Source organism: Dermacentor silvarum, chromosome 3, assembly GCF_013339745.2.
Source record: "Dermacentor silvarum isolate Dsil-2018 chromosome 3, BIME_Dsil_1.4, whole genome shotgun sequence".
NCBI lineage: Eukaryota > Metazoa > Arthropoda > Arachnida > Ixodida > Ixodidae > Dermacentor > Dermacentor silvarum.
The window spans coordinates 114252747-114274703 of NC_051156.1; the positions used below are offsets into that span (position 1 = coordinate 114252747).

The 21957-nt window shown below is 47.9% G+C and overlaps 2 protein-coding genes across 2 annotated transcripts in view; both read left to right on the plus strand.

Annotated features, from left to right (window-relative positions):
* Nucleotides 1-21957, plus strand: part of LOC119445713 (tigger transposable element-derived protein 4-like) — a 342546-nt gene that overhangs the window by 129177 nt on the left and 191412 nt on the right. The window lies entirely within an intron of this gene.
* Nucleotides 19343-21957, plus strand: part of LOC119445716 (tenascin-like) — a 40970-nt gene continuing 38355 nt past the window's right edge. The window contains exons 1-3 of the mRNA XM_037709997.2: nucleotides 19343-19568; nucleotides 20722-20864; nucleotides 21555-21660. Coding sequence (XP_037565925.2) covers nucleotides 19415-19568; nucleotides 20722-20864; nucleotides 21555-21660 — 403 coding nt within the window. The 5' untranslated portion in view covers nucleotides 19343-19414. The remainder of the gene's footprint in view (nucleotides 19569-20721; nucleotides 20865-21554; nucleotides 21661-21957) is intronic.

Consider the following 21957-nt stretch of genomic DNA (forward strand, 5'->3'; position numbering starts at 1 on the left):
GAGCTGAAAGAAGTCACCAAGACATTTTATAGCTGCGAAAAATGCTTACGTTAAAACAGGCCGTCACAATTCAGCGTTGCAGTGTGTTGGATTCAGTTATGTAGTCGTTCATCATTTTAGCCGACCATATGGCTCACTGCTTTGGCTTCCTGCTCACGTCCGAGCTCTCTGTTGATAATAGCAAAGAAATGGCTTGCGCACAAAGAAAGGAGAAATAAGTGCTGTGATCGAGGCGCGCGTGGCACGGGGTTTTTCGTCTTCTTGCTTAATTAAACGGCAGCGTTAGACGCGCTGCTCTCGGCTCGAAGGAGCGGTTCGAAGGCGTGCGAATTATTGAACAGAAACACTTGGAAAACCTCCGCACTCTCCGGCCTGTCGCTACGTCTTCGAACGCTAGTGCGCTGATAAGAATCTACGACTTTGCACAAGTAATCACGGGCGTCAAAGGACTCGGAGTCTCGGAGTCGAACTTTCCCGCAATGCAGTGCGAGGTGGTGACGAAATCGATTCCACAAGGCATCATCATCATCATCAGCCTATATTTATGTTCACTGCCGGACAAAGGCCTCTGCCTGCGATCTCCAATTACACCTGTCTTGCGCTAGCTGATTCCAACGTGCGCCTGAAAATTTCCTAAGCTCATCACACCACATAGTTTTCTGCCGTCCTCGACTGCGCTTCCCTTCTCTTGGTATCCATTCTGTAACTCTAATGGTCCACCGGTTATCCATCCTACGCATTACATGGCCTGCCCAGCTCCATTTTCCCCTCTTAATGTCAACTAGAATATCGGCTATCCCCGTTTGCTATCTGATTCACACCACTCTCTTCCTGTATCTTAACGTTAGGCCTAACATTTTTCGTTCCATCGCTCTTCGTGCGGTCCTTAACTTGTTCTCGAGATTCTTTGTTAACCTCCAAGTTTCTGCCCCACATGTTAGCACCGGTATAATGCAATGATTGTACATTTTTCTTTTCAACGACAGTGGTAAGCTCCTAGTCAGGATTTGGTAATGCCTACCGTAAACACTCCAACCCAATTTTATTCGTTTGTAAGTTTTCTTCTGATGATCAGGGTCCTTTGTGAGTAATTGCCCTAGATAAACGTACTCCTTCACAGTATCTAGAGGCTGACTGGCGATCCGGAATTCTTGTTCCCTTGCAAGAATTTGTCTTCTGTATATTAATCTTTTACCCCACTTCTACACTTTCTCGGTTAAGGTCCTCAATAATGTGGTGTAATTTGTCCCCATTGTTGCTGAATAGAACAATGTCATATGCAAAGCAAAGGTTGCTGAGATATTCGCCGTTGATCCTCACTCCTAAGCCTTCCCAGTCTAAGAGCTTGAATATTTCTTCTAAGCATGCAGTGAATAGCATTGGAGAGATTGTGTCTCCTTGCCTGACACCTTTGTTGACAGGTACCTTTCTACTTTTCTTGTGGAGAACCAAGGTAGCTGTGAAATCCTTGTAGATATTTGCCAAGATATTCACGTATGCCTTCTGTACTCCTTGATTACGCAATGCCTCTGTGACTGCTGGTATCTCAACTGAATCAAGTGTGTTTTCATAATCTATGAAAGCGATATAGAGAGGTTGATTGTACTCCGCAGATTTCCTGATGACCTGATTGATTACATGGATATGATCCATCGTAGAGTATCCCTTCCTGAAGCCAGCCTGTTCTCTTGGTTGACTGAAGTCAAGTGTTGCCCTGAATTTATTGGAAATTATCTTGGTGAATATTTTATATAACACTGAAAGCAAGGTAATGGGTCTATAATTCTTCAATTGTTTAACGTCTCCCTTCTTATAGATTAGTATAATGTTGGCGTTCTTCCAGCTCTCGGGTACACTTGAAATCGTTAGGCATCGCCTATAATGGGCCGCAAGCTTTTCAAGCATGATATCTCCTCCATATTTGATTAAATTGACTCTGATTCCATCTTCTCCCGCTGCTCTTCCCTTGGTCACGTCTGGGAAGGCCCTTCTAACTTCATCGCTAGTTATAGAAGGAGCCCCTGTATCCTGTTCATCTATATTTCGAATGGAAGTGTCTTGCCTGCTATGGGTTCAGTACAGTTCAGTATAGAATTCTTCCGCTGCTTTTACTATGTCATCGAAATTGCTGGTAATATTACCCTGCTTATCTTCCAGTGCATACATCTTGCCTTGTCCTATGCGAACTTTTCTTCTCACTGATTTCATGTCGCGTCCATATTTTACTGCTTCCTCAATCTTTGGCACGTTATAAGTTCGAATATCCCTTAGTTTCTTGTGATCTCTCCGGTTTGCCACTTTCATGTTTTGTCGATTCTTTATTAGGCTCTCTGTTACTTGGGAGAGCTTACCTGCTGGTTGCCTTGGATCCTTACCTCCCACTTGATTTGCTGCTTCTGTGATCAGCGTAGTTATGGTTACATTCATTACATCTATGTTGTCTTCATCTTCCTGTTGTAAAGCTGCATATTTGTTTGTGAGCACAAGCCCGAATTGGCCCGCTTTTACCCTTACTGTGTCTAGGTTGGCTTGTTTCTTCTTGACTAATTTTACTCTTTCTCTCTTCAAATTGAGAAAAATCCCAGCCCTGACTAACCTATGGTCACTGCGCTTTACCCTACCTAACACTTCTACATCCTGCACTATGCTGGGGTCGGCAGAAAGTTTGAAGTCTATTTCACTCCTTGTGTCTCCATTAGGGCATTTCCAGGTCCACTTCCTGTTGCTGCGCTTCCGGAAGAAGGTATTCATTATTCGCAACCTATTCCTTTCCGCGAATTCTACCATCATCTCTCGTCTAGCGTTCCTAGCATCGATACCGTAGCTGCCAATTGCTTGCTCACCAGCCACCTTTCCCCCTAATTTTGCATTCAAGTCGCCCACGACTACAGTATGCTGTATGACATAATGGTCGAATTGTGGTAGGACCGCAAGACATAATGGTCGAACATTACCGACGGCGTCGACTTGAAGCGTCAAGTGCGAATGAGCAGCCGAGCTCAGAACCAGAACTTCAGCAACTGATCAAGTATCTTCCCATCGAGGTGGAGTGCAGGGAGCAGACGACCTACAAGCAACGTGTGTCGTACAGCGGTGATCAGCAGCCTACCGGCAGCCGTAAGAGTCAGCCAACAGCATCAGCTGCAGTCCTCAGTAACAACGCCATGGCGAGGCAGCAGGCGTGCGTCTTTTGCCAGAAGGCGCATTCAACGCAGGATAGGGACGCACCTATTGATAACGTCGAGAAAAAGCGTCTTGAGAGAAAATGCGAGCAGCTCGCGTAAGGCGAGCTGCTCGAACTGTCAAAGAAGACACGCTTCTTCGATGTGTTCGAGAATGGGCGCTAAACATGCTCACATAACGACGCCACCAGAACGCACAACGACCAGTACTTCCATGTGTGCTGTGTCAGACGGAAATAAGCGAAGTGACTTTGACACCATACTTCTGCAAACGTTCCAAGCTTGGATAATAAGCGCCAAGAGTTCGTGCTACATAAGAGGCATTCTGAATAACGGTAGCATGCGCAGTTTCATTAGGAAAGATGTATCAAGAAAAGTGAGCCTCAAAGTGTTAGGAGAAATTGACATTACCGTCAGCGGTTTTAGGATCAAAGATGGAGGTGTAAGTATTTGCCGAAGATTAGTTAAAGTAACCTTACAAAGTCAGTTCGGCGGTGTTCATCAACTGATCGAAGTTATAGAAATAGCACACATCTTTGAAGTCCTCGTTGAAGTTGCAAAAGATCACGAATTCATCAAAGGCCTACAGAATCGCGGCCGACGATTGGCTGATTCTCTTTGCTTAACGAACGTTCACGAAGAAGGCATTAGCTTATAAATTGGGTGAGACCCATTTTGGAAGATACTCGGCAAGGACGTCACTTGGGATGATAAGCACTAAAGTCTCCTTTCAGTTGAAACTGTACTGGGCCGTACATTCCAAGGACCCTTAAACAGCGATGAGCCCGTTCACCCGCACACACAAGCAAATGTTTGTGTACTTCGGACGAATTGCTGCATGAATGACGAAGGTGTATCCTTAGAACTACAAAAGTTTTGGCAGCTCGAAAGCTTAGGGATTACAGATGCTATAGAACCATCGTCCCATGATAATAAAGTTTTGAAAGCTTTCAACGAAACGATTGAGCTGCGCGATAACCGATACGATGTTTGTCTGCCTTGGAAGGACCTCCAAGCAGACTTGAACGATAATCGTGCAGTAGCTATCAAACGGCTGCGCTGCCTCCTTCATCGGCTGTCTCAGAACGAAGATGTTCTGCTTAGCTATAGATACAGCAGTCAGACAGTATCTTAAGGATGGCCATGCGGAACCAATTCCCGTCATCGAGGATGCGACTACAACGAAGTACTATATGGCGCATCGTGAAGTAATCAGGGAATCGTCCACCACGACTAAACTCAGAGTCGTCTTCGATGGGTCGTCCCCTGCCACTGGAATGACTTCGCTGAACGACCACCTGGAAAAAGGCCCGAAACTCAGCAACGATATGTTGAAGATGTTGTTGCGCTTTCGCCAGCACAAGTTCGGAGTCGCAGCCGACGTCCAGAAAGTCTTCTTGCAGATTAGAATCAAGCCGTGTGACAGGGACGCCCTGATATTCCTTTGGTTTGAAAAAACACCAAGAGAATATATGACATGCATCAGGTTCGCGATTACCGCATGACCCGCGTGCCCTTTGGTACTACGGCAAGCCCCCTTTTACTGAGTGCCACATTGCAATATCACTTCCACCGCGTATCCGGAAAGCACCGTTGAACAGCTGAGAAGTTGGCGAGTTGCTTTTATGTGGATGACACGGTCACCAGCGTTCCTACTGCTCCAGACGCCGGCGAACCACGCGACCGTGCTACATAAATATTCGCAGAGGCTGGAATGAAGTTGCAGAAGTGGGCGACTAACTGCACTAACATGGAAAGACGCATACAACAGCAGGAGCAAAAAAAGATACTCGGAGTACCGTGGAATACCAGATCAGACCACCTAAGTTTGAACGTTTATCCGGTTATTGAATATCTGCAAGGAGCTCAGTCATCGAAACGGTCCATCTGGCAGACCTCCGCTCGTATGTTCGACACTCTACGTCTTGCCACTCATTTTATGATCCGCGCTAAGATCCTCTTGCAGCACACTTGGCGAAGTTGATATGATTGGGACATCGACATTCCGACAGAGCTTGCCGAAGAGTGGAATGCGTTGGGATGCGTTGTGCAAAGAAGTCCATGATATTAAGACTCTTTCAGTGCCCAGACTTTGTTTATCAACTAGCGACTTGAACTCATATGAGCTCCACATATTTACGGATGCAAGCACCCCAGTCTATGGTGCTGCGCATTACCTGCGGCAGAACCAAGAGGAAGCATCTGTAAAGATGCTCATGACAAAAGCCCGAGCGGCTCCGCTAAAACAGCTTTCCCTTCCACGGCATGAGCTTACTGGAGCTTTACTGGATGCCCTACTTTGGAAGTTTCTGGCTGTCACACTGGGAATACCTTCTTCGAATTGCTGCTTTCGGACGGATTCAACGCTGACTTTCGGTTGGATCCGAGGTGTGGCAACAAGGTGGCAACAGTTTTTCAGAAACAGGGTCACATAAATTCAAGATAATACTAACTCTTCTCAGTGGAACCACTGTTCCGGAAAAGAAAACACAGCTGACCTAATTTCTCGGGGTACTTCGTTCCGGTCTCGATTCACAGTGAAATTTGATGGAGAGCACCGGCTTGGTTAGCAAGAGGTCAGAATTGGCCCAAGAACTCTTGGCTGCCAATCTGACTATTGTACAAGACGAGGAGTCAGGAGTAGAGACCGTTCCGCTTCATGCCTCAGTTGCATCGGTGTACCCTGTCTTCTGTCTTCGACTTGTGAAGACATAGTACCTGGTTGCGGGTGCTAAGGCTCACATTGATACTGAGGTTTGTCGCAGCCTGTCGCGGCCTGCCAACCCCTAAAGACCACCTAACGACGGCGGAGCTCGCTGCTTCGGAAATATATTGGCTTTCCATTGCCCAAAAGCATCAATTCGGTCTTGAAATTTCAGCCCTCCAGGCAAGACAAGACCTCCCCAAGGCGTCTAAAATCATAGCTTTGTACCCTTTCCTTGCGGAGGAGGATGGTTTGCTGCGGATTCAATCGAGACTCGGTAATGTCGCGGACCAGGACGGCATCAAGCACCCGATCCTGTTTCCCGGTGAAAACCGCGGCACTGAACTCATCTCAACGTGCTTGCACCAGAGGCTTTTTCACGCGGGGTCCCAACGACCATCGTAGAACTCCGAGCACGCTTCTGGGTGACGAAGGCGAAGCAGTGTGAAAAGAGTGATCGGGCGGTGTACTTGGTGCGCGCGCTTAAGGACCAAGCCTGCGACGGCTCCAATGGCGTCGCTACCTGCGGACCCAGTGAATGTGTCCAAACTGTTTGACATTGTGTGGATTTTGCTAGACCAGTATACCTGAAAAATGAGCCTACACAGACATCCTGCATCGTGTTGTTCACTTGCGCAGTAGTTCGTGCTATCACCTAGAGCTTCTCTTGCGCTCAACGGGCGACAGTTTCTTGGAGACTTTTTGGTGTTTTGTTGCACGTCGTGGATTTCCTGCGGTGATTCACTCTGACAATGCTCTGTGCTTTAAGCGTGCTTCTCGTGAACTTCGCCCTGTATATTACATTGTTCGGGGAAGTGAGGTTGCCGATTACCTGTCAGCTCATCGCATTACGTGGAAGTTCTCTGCTCACCGTGCACTTTGGTGGGGTGGATTTTGGGAGTGTATGGTGCGATCAGTTAAAGACAGCTTGAGAAAAGTGCTAGGAAGGTAACTTCTAGATTGTGATCACAGGAGCATGGTCCTAACAGAAATTGAAGCGATCGTAAACAGTAGACCACTGACGTACTCATATCCTACCCCAGATAAATCAGAAGCCTTGACACCTGCCCATTTCTTGCATGGCAAGCGACTGATAGCACTTCCTGACTTATAAACTGTAGCCGTAGTGCCTAGGTCCTATACTGAGCTGCTTATAACATGGATATAGCGTCAAGAAATGCGAAAAAAATATTTATCAAATCGCTGCTACAAGGAATCTTTAATACTACTCAGAAGCGCTCATAATAGGCCAGTGTCAGGAGGCCAGCATTACTGAAGGCAATATCGTCATCGTGCGCGATGATTCCGTTCTCAGACTGTGGTGGAAACGAATGTGTCCTGGAGAACATTACGGGAAACGACGGAATAGTGCGCGCATGTCGCCTAAAGCTTGAAAACGGCAAAATAGTCACGCGGCCTGTACACCACTTGTACTTCCTAGAAATGCACCCGCAGCATGTCGTAGGCCGGGAGTGTTGATAATAGCAAAGAAATAGCTCGCACAAAAAGGAAAGGAGAAAGGAGTGCGGCGATCGATGCGCGCGTGGCACGGGGTTCTTCGTCTTCTTGCTGAAATAAACGACAGCGTAAGACTCACTGCTCCAGGCTCTTCGGGCGTATTGTCCTTCACTGTAACTGAAGCCTGGTCTACCGGACAACGAGGCCCTCGGACTTTACACTCTCCTCGAAGCCCAGAAGTCCATTATTCGACAAGGCACTTCTGAATATATACCGCCGTGCGTCTGGTTGCATCTCCGGAAAATTTCCAGGCAGGAGTATGTTTGTGCCTTCGGAGGCTTGGGGCTGGGCTGGCCCTGTCAAATGCGGTCACATTGGCATTGATGATATGCAACTGACAGCCCTTCAATGCGTCCTAAGTGTACGGTTCCTCTTTCTGCAATGGACTTACATGACATGTTGCTGTGCGCTGGCACACAGGAGATGATGCACAGGATTCACAAGAGCACAAACTAAAGCCTAATGTTAGACGGGACTATCCTCGTTGGTTAGTGGACAACAAATGCGCTAACTCATTGCTGCAAAAACTTGGAGGACGCTTAAGCTTCCCGTTGAAGAGTGGAACACGCAAGCATTAAAAGATCCCCGACTGCTTCTCACGCTTCCCGTCAAATGCAGCTTTGTAAGCGCAATGGTTACCTGGAAACACTGGCGGCGAACGCTACGCACGAAGGCGAGGTTTCTGGTTCTTTTTTTATTTACCCCACACCGCTGCCGCATATGCGCGGAGGCGAGCGCCATCTGTATCGTGTTGCAAGGAACCGAGCGAGGCGTGCCGCTATCACTAAGTCAAACGACAGCTGGAAAAGGGTTTGTGATTTAGTCAGCCGCGTAATAGAACTATGTTTTCCGTATATTCGAACAACAATCCGACGTTATCTTGTGTGTATGTTGTGCGTAAGTCGTACTTAAGGAATTTTCTGACGCATTTTACTTTGAGAAATTCAATTAGTTGAGTAGCTCCTGTGCGCCACGCGGAGGGCCTGCGTGGTTCAGGATGATTTTTCTCTAACGGACAACGCCGCCGACGCCGACACTGGATTTTATGCTACACGGGGCCCTTAACGCTGTCAAGTTAATACTTGCATCACACAGGGCTTCATGCGGTTTTGTGATGATCCCTTTTGTTCATCTTTTACTACGCATACCTTGCTGCGAGTTCCCTCCCCACTTCAAACTCGACTCCCCCCCCCCCCCCCCCCCCCCCCAAAAAAAAAACCTCCTTCCTAGCATCTAAGTTCCAACGTCCAACTCAACTGCTCTAGTAAAATGTGCTCCGCATCACAGAGAGCCCGGCTAGATGCTGACGGTGACGACTCGGTTATAAGAGTTTCTTAAAGCAAAATTTATCTTTCCCGCTCTCCCCTATTACGAAACTTCACACGATGATAGTAAACGCTGCGAAGGAAAGCGTTTGTCTGCGCAATTGCTGCCGAGAATCATTGAGTCTTAGTGAGAATTTTTTACTTTTTAAAGAAAAATGTTATGAACGCAGCGTACGCGAAATTTTTTCATGAGAATATCTAGCGGAAATGGAAATAATTCGTCTCTAACAATGTGAGAACAAGCAAACTAATAGCCAATATTTAAAGTTTTATTCGAGCCTTGGGGGCTATCGCACGCACGCACGCACGCACACACACACACACACACACATACACACACACACATACACACACACACACACACACACACACACACACACACACACACACACACATATATATATATATATATATATACATATATAAGTATATATATATGTGGGTGTGTGTATTTGTGTACAGTTGGACAGTATATGGAAGGCAAGGAAGACGAAGATTAAAAGCTAGTGTCCGGACGACCATGTTTGTCTCCGTCCGCAACCTCCTGCTCGCGTCACACAAGTGGACAGGATGAAGACCTGGCAGCCACCCCATCAGCCTCCCATTAACATGGAAGACTTCCACGCCACGCTGTGAACCCCGAGCACGCAGCTCCACTACCGACACCGACCGCCATCATGACCACATCACGGCAAGCCTTGGACATACCCAAGTACACGGGATCAGTGAACGACGGGCCCGTGAAAGACTGGTTCAGCCTCTTCGAGCTCCACGCATCTGCTGCATCATGGTCGGAACGGGATATCGTCCCCAACTTCCATGACTGCGTCACCGGCGAGGCATTTCAGTTTTACTTCATGCACATCTCTGAAAACAAGGAATTGTGGGAGAGAATCAAAGAAGAGTTGATTAGTCGATTTCAAGCATACGTTGCCGACCCCTCCGTTATTCAATAGCTAGAGACACTTCAACTGGGTCGCCGCAGTAACCCGCCGCCTCCACTTACTAATCATTATCAGTGGCAAACAGGGTCTCGTATGAGCCGATAATTAATAAGTTTCTCACGTCATGATCCTCGCGAGAACACGACGCAGAAACGCACGCTTAGCATGATGATGACTAACGCAGATCCATCTTCACCATCTACGCTCTCGACACGCCGCAGGTATCATGTCCCTGAACCATCTGACGCGTTCACATCACTGTATTCTACGCCCGACCCATCACCAGGTTTCGCATCACGTGACACTTTCACGGATGTAAGGCATCGCTGCATCTCAAGCAACGATTATTTATTCTGATGAAGCGAATTTGACTTGCTCTTGATTGTTCGTCACTAGTTCAACAAGCAGACCACGAGCCCTCAAATATTCATCAGAGCAGTGCACCGCGGACAGGGGCGTATCACGTGATTTTTATTTGTCCTTAATTCGAATTTATCGAAGAACTTCGTAGTTAGAAATAAGTCATCGCGATGAGTCAGTCGCGGGGGCTACAATGCTTTTGTTTACCGAAGAGAAATTGAAGCCTTGTATTCCCGTTGTGCCCTAAAGGTGTCAAGAACAAGATTGGATCCGGTGTGATGCCGACGTTGACGGATGGTTTTTTTCTAATGTCTCTACTGCGTTATTTTAAACAGCAATATTTCTGGGACGCTTCTTGCGCGGGGCATACGTTTAAGCCTGACAATGGTATTGAACGGAAAAGAAATAAGACGAGCGTGACGTGAAAAGCCACTTCCCTTCCTTTGTTTATGGAGAAGAACTCGTTTCGTGTCAAATGACGCACCGAGCATACAAAAGCGACCGGTACAGCTCCTCGTTCTGGGATTCACCGTTGTCTTGAAGGCTTCGGGTAAGTCGCGTAGTTCAATTTTTCTGATTCATTGAAGGAGCTGTGGCAAGAAAATTACAGGTATCTTTATTAGCCGGGCTGCTCGTAATCAAGTCTTATGTTGAAGTCGCGCAATTAAGAGTTTCCGCTGCATCCGTTTTTGGATGTGGCTATTATTGACAATCTGATAAGGGAGAATAAGAGAAATTTAAAGGAACGAAGTCGGACGCTCGCTTGAATTCCTTTCGTTCTTTCTATGTGTATCGTTTTTTTTTCTTTCTTTGCCCTACTATTTCATGGTTTGGCCTGGCTCGGTCCGGGTCACTCTGTCTGTCGCTGGGTCGATTGCTGGTCGCATTATTGCCGAGAAGAATCAACCTCATTTTGATTCGAACCCTACCCACCAGCCTGCTCTTAAGATTACTTTGGGTTTGCAAACAAACTGCATATTAGTTCTAGCTCTTCATTGCTGCTTTTGTAAGCGAAGCTTCATCCGGTGAATTTTAATGACAGAAGCTAGCTGGCGGTAATAATACTAAGATGTGAATATCTTTATGCTATTGGTGAAAACGGGCTGTTGATTATTGGAAAACACTCAAACGTTTGAATCAATTCTATCACTATTCATTATGTATTCAATTTGGTCTCAAAAATTACTATGCCCACACCCGTGGAGACATTTATTGATGCCCCACTCATAGTCCCAGTGGTAGTATTCCGCGCAGTCCTTCGCTCGTCGTGGCGACTTATAAAAAATAAATGAAAAGTCAGCCCCAAGCACCCCATACAGATGGTGAACCAGCGAAGCTGAAACGTGCGGCCCCAGTGTTTATCCCCGGGGTAATGCCGACGGTTCAAGAGAGATAAACGACGGCTTGGTAGGCTGCCGGATCCTCGGTGTGCAGTTGCTGCTTCCACTCGGCCACCCGGGCCTGTTCTGGTGCCCGGACTGCAGTATCGGCCCGGCGCGGCAAACACGAGCTCTCTCACGGTGCTGCTGTTGGCGCTGTCCTTCGTAAGCTGCCTGCTGTTAAGTAGTGCGTACGATGCGTGCTTGGCCTACTCATGTTGAAATCGGAGAGCAACTGCTGCACGCGCGCTCAGCTGCGACGGAGAGACCGACGTCACTGACAGCGCAGCCACTGGTGCGCCTCTCTTTTTCTTTTACGTGTGGCAAGGATAGTTCAAGGACGCGTTACTGGTCCCGGAGCCTACCGCCCGCAGTCCACAGGGATATGTGCCATTGCGCTTGGACCCTTTCTGCCCAATCACCAGGATCGGCCCACATTTCTGGGCACATCGGACGGAGCAATTTTGGTTTCGCCTAGCTATGTACAGCTTGGCTGTAAAAGGTTGATGAGATTAAGCACGAAGCAGCGACTACTTGACCGATGAAAGCCGCCTTTAGGCAGACTGATACGAACAATCTTATTTGTATGAAGCCTCGAAACTGTCGAAATAACCCAACCCATTTCAGGAACTCGCCTTACGCGAAGCTGCGCATTGAGTGCTAGTGCAGACAGAACATACACGGCGTTTTGCAGCGGAGCTGTTAGAACCTCGCTATAATGATCATTCCGTCATCAGCAGCTTCGTCGAGCTGAGGGAGAGAAGTCAAAGCAGAGCATAAAAAAAAGCATCGAGCAGAATCGCGAGGTGGAGAGGAGGGAGTGAGGCATATGGTAGTGGCACGCGTAGAGCTGCTACCGACGCCGAACGCGTCCGGTGTCCGTGACTGCAGCCGATGCCTCTCGCGGCGGCTCGGCAGGTTTCTACCAGAGAACTGGAAACTCCTCGCTTCCGAAAGACTGAAGCGAGAGGTAGGGAAGCTGAAACCAAGCGTCACAAAAGAGAGCATCCCGAGTTTAGATTGAGGGAAGCCGAGTGTTCGCGTAGGCGAAGAAATGAAGATCCGGAGGCTCGTGAACGTGGCCGCTTGAATTCATCGCGATACTACGCAGAACATCGCGAAGAAATCCTGAGCGCCTGTAAACAGAGGAAACTGCAAGATCCTGGGTTGCGGGTGCTCAGGAACTTTCGCAAGATGCAACGACTTGGAACTAATTGTACTAATGGGCGCCCGCTTCGGTAGTCCTCTTTCTGGCAGTGGAAAAAGAATTGACGTGGCATTTGCTTAGCGGAGATGAGAGAAGCCCAGCAAAAATTAGACTAAGTGTGCTTTGCCACTACTTTACTAGGCTTTTCCCAGCTACGCTGGTCTCAGGTGTTTGCGTAGCAGAGCCATGCATAAATTGTTTTGCTAGACTAACAAAAATTTATTAACTTTTTATTGGTGCCTTAGGGGCCGTTGTTTAAATGGCTAAATTGAAGGCAGTCACAATTCAATGTACCTTCAATAAAAAAAAGAATCATTAACGTCGTACCGAAATCGAATATATTCATACTCGAATTTCAACAATAAATACAGGCAACATCGAAACCTATTGCCGTGGGAGTACAGATAAGACAGCCCCGCTATTATTTCAGATCAAAACACCCCGTGACGACAAGAGCGAGGCAGTTTGAAACTTCTCAGCCAGTAGCGGCTGCTACTGATACGGCACGCTTTGCTTGGCAAGCATGTGCGGCTGAGAGTCTGGTTAGGATTTACCATGGCATGCTATCATTTACACTTTTCCCCACACTTCTTTACGGGGCGTTTCAGTCTCATGCCGTCAATCTTCGTATTGCCTCAATTGAGCTTTGGAATTTGATGAAGATTTCAAATTAGGTGCGATTCTCAAGATTTTTAAAGATGGGTGTACATGAAAATGTCACTGCTCCCAAAGTTGCAATGTAGACAACTGCCGCCAAGGCACTAATAAAGAAGTTAATCATTCAATATTTTTTATTAGTCTTTTAAAACTCGCATTATCATCGTCAAAGTTTGTGCGCCTCGCCTAGGAATTTATCTGCAAAAACGCAACGTCCGATGCACTGATTGAATGAATAAAAGACTTTATTCAAAAGGAAAAAATGAAATGGGTCCAATAGTCTTATGTGTGGAGCACTACATCCAGGGCTTCAATTGCCTCCATCCCCAGCCGGACTTGATCCAGACGTGCTAGTAGCACTTCCTGGTCCGCACTGGCGAGCTGTGCCTAATACTGCTGCGTACTAATTATTACATGATTGCCTAAATTAGAGTTCAGGTCTCGGGGCTTCGGCGCGCGCATCCCCACGAAACGTGGTAGAGTGTCGGCCTGCCGCAGCACCACGGACATTTAGCCGGGTACAGCGCTGAATATATAGCGTGCAATTTTAAAAGATATACATCCTTCTGTATCTGTCTTGGGTCAGTTGCCTCTTCTCCGTTCAGGGACTTGTGAGGCGTTCCATACTTTTGGCGCGTGAAACGCTGGTGAGCAAGAATCTCTCTGACTAGAATTGGAACGGGTGACGATCGGGGCTCAGAGAGTGCCGTTCGGTTACTAAACTCGCGAGCTTACGCTTCCGCCCTCTCGTAAGCCGCGGGCCCAGCGTGGCCCGGTCACCAAATTAACCTGTTGCGTTGGGTCGCTGTGGGTTCGAGCACGCTTAAGGCTGCGGCAGGTATTCTGCTGGCCATGAAGAACCGGCAGGCTTCCTGCGAGTCTGATAATATTACGGACGACACTCCCTTACACCCTTGAAACCATACAGCTAGGGTGATAGCCGTGGCCTCTGCCTTCGTAGCCAAGGTGGTGCGTCAGGAACCGCTAGTGATCAATTGCAAATCCTTGTTTACGGCCGTGATTACGTGGCGTTGCCTATCGTAGCTGGCCGCGTCGATGTACGCGACACTGGAGTCTGTTGCGAAATGTTTACGGAGCCAAATGCTTTCGCTGAACGTCTGGCCTCGTGGTAGTCGTGGAGCATGTTTTTGGGCACCGGTGCTACCGAGATTTGTTTCCGAACGTCGGGCTGCACGTCCTCCGACACCTCGTCGAGATGCTGGGGGTGGGGTGGTGCTCCTATCCTATGTGAGGATTTCTTTATCCGCTGGGGTTTTACTCAGACGGTCCCTCGGAGGAATTGGCACGTCATGACAGCCACTGCTGCCATGACGTCCGTGTCTGCTTCTTCGGACGCATGGTTCGTTGCCGTGGCTATGCCCCGAGTGAGCCTCAGATATGCAGACTTTACGGCACCTATAACGTGCATGTGGCGAGCGTCTGAAAGGCGACTATGAAAAAGAGAATTCACCTTAAGCAAGTTACTAGCGATGCCCGATGTACTGTCGCAGTAGACCTTGATTAAAAATGCAAAGAAACAGTTTTTCTTGTTTGCTCTAATAGCATTCCCGAGTGATAGAGGGCAGATTTCGCCCGTCTCCAAGGAACCGCTGCTACAGTCGTCGACGGGCACGAGTTGTACTGAGGTGATGGATACGAAATGATTGACGATACGGTGCACTCGCAACAGCGGATGTTTGAGGGAGACTGCAAAGATTAGGTGCAACGGAAAGGCCTCTACCTTCGTCAGGTACACAGTGTCACTCTTCACGAAGTAGGTGTAGATTAGCCTCGTGTGCGCAGCCTTGTGCTTGGTAGAAGACGCCGGGTTGGTGTGGTGCAAACGAAGAACGGTGTCGACACACTCGGCCCACTTTCTGATGAGGTCTTCGGCTTTGCACCAAAACAGCACCACGCACCGCTTCTTTTCCGTTGACGTAGCCAGCAACTCGTCCTCGTCTTGATCTTTTTTCCGGTTGCTGCGTCGCACCACCGCAACGTTATTTGCTTCGTGGAACACGTCCCTCAGCTCCGCCACATTTTTGTTCCTGTTACTGTATTCCCATACGCCCAAATTCATGTCATACTAGATTAGTAAGAAAATGGATTGTGCGGTACCTTTTTGAATTAGTTCGAATTTAAACGGGTCTACGTCGCTGCGGCAAGTCGCACGAACGTGCGATACGTGAGGGCGGCGTCGGGCGACAACCTGCTCTGCACTGCAGAAAACTTGGCGTGGAACGTGGTGAGCACTTCGCTCACGTCTGCCACTTCGTACACGCGGTACTGAGAGCTTACTAGGCTTGGCAACGAATTCCCTTATTTTAGCGCACGGATCTGCTCGTACTCGTCCATCAGCGCGTCCAGCACGCCGACTTGTACCGAGCACTCGGCGATGCTGCGGTATATCGCCAATTTATCGGGGTTCCACTTTTCCACCTCCTGTCGGAGGCGCCCGATAAGGTGTCCGAATTTCGCGGATATCGCTTTCGTTGCGGTTGACTTGCGTTTCATCGCCGCGTGCAGCGGATCGTTTTCGTCGAGACTCTCTCGTACCGCCTGGTAAGCAAACATTGCCTCGCGTTTGTGCGGCGCCAGCGCCGAGAGTGTCAGTTCTTCTTGCGCGTTAGGTCGCCGCCGCGTTGTCGCCGACGATTCGTCGTCGTCGTTTTCATGTTCCTCTTGCGACTCAGACACAGCGTTGGCGCAATACTTGACCCACGCGTGCGAGAGGGCCGGCGCTATCCACGTGTACGCCGTCTCCAGACAGCAGCGTACCGACGTAGCCTGAGTGCACGCCGCGGTGTACAATTGTACGACGCTCTGTTCGTAGTAGCACGGAATATCTGCAGTCAGTGCGTCAGTCCACTTGCTCGAAATGAAGAGCGGATTCAGCATCGTACAAAGCACGGCGTACGCGCACTCGGTCTTGCTTGTCATCAGGTACACACAGTAATTGTACGTGGACGCCGGATCTGCGTCGTGCGCCACTCGCACGTGGTCCAAACGTTTGGTGGTTTTATCGCACACGGTGACTGGACTGCCAGAGTCATAATCGAATACTCATCCGAGCAGCGCGCCTCTGGCTGCGAGCGTGGGTCTTCGTTTGGTCTTGCCGGTCTTGGCAGACTTGCTCTTGCCGTATGCCGTTCCGAATAGGCCGCCAAAGTAATCATTCACTGCGATGAATAAATTTGGCTTCGTTATTTTCTTCTTCTTCATTACCAGCTTGGCGTACGCCATAGCCTTGAATTCGAGCGGCTTGCTCGGGCTGACGGTGTTCAATGAAGTCACCAGTCCGAAGTGACATAGTGCGACGTCGCTCGGAGGAGGGGTGGGCAGCTCGATCGCACCACTCCTGACCGCCTTGGGCACGATGCGGGCGATGGCCATTTTGTCGTCTGACTTTGTGCCCCCTTCGTAGAGGCGCAAGTCGAACTTGAGCGCAGCCATCTCTTGGCCGTCGCACGCCTGCGCCGCCAAGTAGGCCTTCTTCACCAGTTTCTGAAACACTGCGGTGGAGTCGGCGCCCACCTCCAAGGACTGTGCCTTCTCGTCCTCCTCTCTCAAGTGCGTCTCCGTCTCCTCGTAATTCATCGCCGCAGTCAGCGCCAGTTGCTTCTTGAACCGCTACACTTTACGGCCTTTGGTTTTCGTCTTATTATTTTTGCGGCACCGGTCTTCTGCTTCTTCTACTTCGGCCACCGCTGCCGAAGCTGCCTCTGACTTGACGACTCGTCGCGGCGTCTGGACATGAATTGCCTGATCAAGTCCCGAGGCTGCGTCTCCATCAGGCAATTATCCTGCGGTGTGTCGTTGGCCGCTTTGGATGGCGTCGCTGCTACCGCGTCGACGACCAGCGCCTGCAAGACAAGAACAACAGCAACCATTGTAACCACTGTGTGCTCCAAAAATAATAAAAAAGAGAAAGACTTAAAAAAAAACACCGCATATCCACGGGGTGAATGATGATGAGTGGGCGAAGCTCCGGAGGGAATCATCGGTAAACCGTGAATCTTCGGTGTAATTCGCCCAGTCTCGCCGCACTAAATCGAACGATTGACTTCCACTAATGACACGCGCCATATGTGACGTCATTCCTATTTTATAACAGCGCCCTTCATTATAATTGCACCATCTCCCGCTTAAGGGGACTCAAGCACAAACGCGTTAGAAACGTGCAGTACTCTCTAGTAAGGGAGAGAGGCCACAGCGTCTTACGCAGCCGTTTACACATGCCGGAACGTGCACCGCGTTTGCCGACGCCATCAGCGTTTATGAATACGGGGGTAAGGCGGAGAGGCCACAGCGTCTTACACCAGCTTCTTACACGGGCCGTAACGCGCTAGCACAAACGCGTTAGAAACGCGCAGTCTTTCGTTAATGTTGGGTATTTATTGTCACCGTGGTGCGTGTGTCCATGTGCGCTTCGTAGCGTAGTGGTTAGCGCCTCGCGTTCGGAAGCGAGGGGTCCCTGGTTCGATTCCGCGCTACGGACACAACTTTCGGAATTTTTTAAAAATAAAAGTAGACGTCGCTACCTACTACGACGACTACTACTACTACTACAGAGGAGGGACAGACCCACACCCTAAGGAGCTTCGCCCCTAAAAAATAGTAATCGCGATTCGATGCGTGGGCGCCCCCATTCGCCCCTTCGCCACGGTCGCGACGCGGAACGCAGCAAAAAGTGGATGGAGGAAGAACAATGAAACAATGGAGAAACAAAAAAGAATTATTCTTACCATTCCGTCGACAGCAGCAGTCATTTGTGACAGCGTAGAGAGCGCCTCTCTGCCGTTGAGCAGTAATTGCTCGTTCTCAATGATTAGGTTGTCGAGGTCCACGAGATCTTAAATCGAGTTTTCTTTCCCCACTGCCGTCTCTGCCATGGGGCTCGTCGGCGGGCGCATCGGGGAGGACGCCACCGCAGCGGGGGTGGCATATGCAGCGGCGGCATCAGGGAGGGGTGGTGGTGCCGCTGCCGCCTCGGTGGTGGTGGTGCCGGCGGCGCCAAGGAGGGGTGTCGCCTCCAGTGGTTTTTGAGTGTTAATCTTTTTTCGCCTAGCCATTGTCATTTTTGCTGAGTCGTGCTCCTGACAATGACTTCCACCATCATCCTTTAATGTTTCCTTCCCTTAGTGCCCAGGTCTGAACCCATACCGTGGGGTTTTCAGTGGTAATAACTTTTTACTGAGTAAATGTCATTTTTGCTGAGTCGTGCTCATGACTATGACTTCTACCATCATATTTAGTGTTTTCTTCACTTAGTACCCATGTCCAAACCCATTCTAGTTGCATACCAAGTTAACGAAACGACCATGACATCACCAAGACGTAGGTGGCGGTTTAATGACCTACATGACTGGCATGTCATGACATTTATGTCAAGACTTATCAATTATGTTCGTCATACACTCTTGTCATACTATGCCAATTTGGTACATACCGAATTAACGAAACGACCATGCGAGCACCAAGATGTAGGCGGCTGTTTCAGCACCTACATGACACACATGTCATGATATTCATGTCATGACTTATCATTCATGTTCGTCATACACTCGTGTCAACTATGCAAATTTTGGTAAATACCAAGTTAACGAAACGACCATGAGAGCACCAAGATGTAGGCGGCTAAATAGATAGACAGACAGACAGACAGATAGATAGACAGATAGATAGATAGATAGATAGATAGATAGATAGATATAGAAGATAAATACTGTCAAAGTGGCAAATGTTTGCTAAAAAGCGGAAAAAGCTTTGACTATGGGACCTCCTTCTCTACAAAAGCAGCTGTAACGTGACCGAACCTTTAACAATAAATTCTTGTTCCGATTTCGTTTGTTTTCGCTATATGCAGTCATGCTCTTTGCTTTGTTCTGTTTATGCATTCAGTATTTAGGAAAAGCTGCAGGCGGCGGCATTAAAATGCACCCTATTTCCTTAAAATATTGCAGGAAAGGAAAAAAACACAGACGGGAGGAGAAATAAGAAAGAGAAAAAGGGAAAGTGCAGGATCTCTGAATACGATTTAAGACATCTAAAATATTTTTATTACGGTGGTGTTTTCCGACCTTTTATCTGTTTCAGCTGTATTGTTTCTCATACGGTAGGGAGCAACGCGAAAGAAAAATGGGCTGGAGCTTGGTTGTCCTCAGTTTGGTGATCCTGTGCTCGGTTTCAAGCGGAAGCAGTGCCAATAAGACTGCTGTCGTGGCTCAAGCTGCCTCAATTAAAGCCAAAGAACGTGTCAAGAAACTCGGGGACCTGTGCCCCGACATCAAAAGTGAGAAAACCTTTGCTTCTTTTGCTCGCGATTTGATTTGATTTATTAGACAGGATTGGAAATGTTCGGAACTTTGGTCGCAGACTTTTCTGGAAAATTCGATTACGGAAAGTCTTTTCGCGCAAAGTGCAAAAAAGGGGTCAAGCAAATAAAAGAGTCAATTGAAGAAAACAACGGAATATAAAAGTAAAAATCCACCTCATACATAAGACACTTGCACCATGAATGCAGAAATGGTGAGTAAATGCAAGTTATGAGCAGTAGCCATGTGACAGCTGTTGATACGGCAGCTCATTTATGAAATCTTCAGAACAAATTCACCCTCCTATGTGCAAGTGAAGCCTTTGCCAAGACGACTTGCGCACAAATCGAAATCAATATGTTATGCAGGTGCTGCGGAGAATAGCGACTTGTAACTCGATTAAGCAAACGGGCTTTCTTAAAAACAGCATATGGGTGTTATGGGTAGCTTTTCGATGTTGTTGTCGTTGCCATACGGGAACACCGTTTGCCGCTAAACCCTAATTTACATTTAGCAATAAACGCATCTCAGCTAATCGCCGCTTCTGTGAGCATACCCGATTGATATGGCCGAAGCATTGGTCAGTGCTGAGCCCGGATATTCACACTTTGCAGCAAATTGAGCTGCGTTACAGAGGAGAGCTTTTTTTTAAAACTTATTTTGGTATTTTATTTACATATACATGAGGCCTCATTCTTTCCTAACCGGAGGGCCTTCGTAGAGAAAAAAAAGAAAACAAGATTTGGAAATATGCATAGTCCAGCATTTATTAACATATAAAATGCACACAGGCCTAACTATTGCAAAAATATAAATTTATTGGGAGGGTTAACATTCTGCCGAACCTAAATATAAAGAGAATGTTGCAGAAGTACACACATCACGTGCTTTAGAATCGTTCCATGGCAGGCCGGCCGCTCCATTTTGAAAAAGCAAAAACAAAAACGTGCTAAACAAACAGAACTACATTTATTGCACATACAGTATGCTAGAATAACGCGCTTGCAGTTTGAGAGCCGAGTGCACTTATAAAGATTGTTTGATATCAAAAAGGAAAGAAACAAAGCTTCTTTTTTACTTTGAATGTATGAAAGAATCCACTCGCAGCATTTATTAGCATGTACTTCGCAGGCAGTATGCGGCCCCGACATTGTGCCGACCTTCTTCGGGCGGGACAGACGACAAGTGGCCTCTACAACATATTTCTTGGGAAAGATGACGTCAAAGGGAAAGTCGTCTACTGCGACATGGCCACCGAGGGAGGTGGCTGGACGGTTCGTGGAGCCTTTCTTTATGATTTCCAAGACATGTGCCGCTTCCGGATTTCGTGAGAGCGTTGATGGCAAGTTCTGTGCTAAGTACGCCTGTGTATGCACTTGCAGAATCTTGGAAAAGAACCAGAGTCGATAGTACTGAAACAACGGAGAAAATGTTTCGTGGCCACATCTCACCACTTCAGATGTGCAACACGAGTTTGTTACTACAGTAACATACTTTATATAGGTTTCCATATAGGGTACAAATCACCGCATATTTAAAGTCAGTTCATCGGAAATTCGCTAGGTAGAAAAAGCTTCATTTTCGTGTTATAAATTTATGATCTATCAGCAGCCTGTATAACAGCTTCGCAGTTAAACAGAACAAGCTGGGGTGTGGGGGTTGAACCCGGGACCAACGGCTTTCCGCCTCTCGTGCGCTCATCGAGTGAGATCTGTTCATGTTTGCCTGTGCGTGCGTGGCACCATGCATGTTAATTTTGTTAGTAAGCGAATGTTTACAAGCGTATACGGCCGACAAAACTAATAACCTTACTTCGTTGAGCTGTCTAATGATTCGCTATCGCAATCGTTGTTTCGCTTTTCTGGCAAAACTGCGACTTTTTTTTAGACGGCTGTCATAAGCTCTCAAGAACAGTGACTTCTACATCATTACATGCTTTCGTGTTCTGCTTGTGCTTCGTGCAGGTCATTCAGCGACGAGGGCAGTTCGGGAACAGGGTCTTCTACTTCTACCGCAACTGGACAGAGTATGCCACTGGCTTTGGCGATCCGGCCAAAGAGTACTGGTTCGGTAAGCTGCGTTGGCACGGAGCTCACGTGTGTGGCACTGTTGCAAACACTAGTCCTTTAGTCTAAACTTTCACTCATGATTTGCGGGTCCCCTCCATTCGTTCACTAACCTTTCCTGCACAACTCTACTTATTTGGGAACGAAATACACTGAGAGTTTCGGAAAGCAAAATGACCGCTAATATCTAGGCAGGGATGATCAAAACATTTGCCTTCTCTACAATGATAATATGGAGTTCTACGACGACTTTACTGTTAACAAAAACGACAAAACATAGATGCAACGAAAGTTGTCTTGT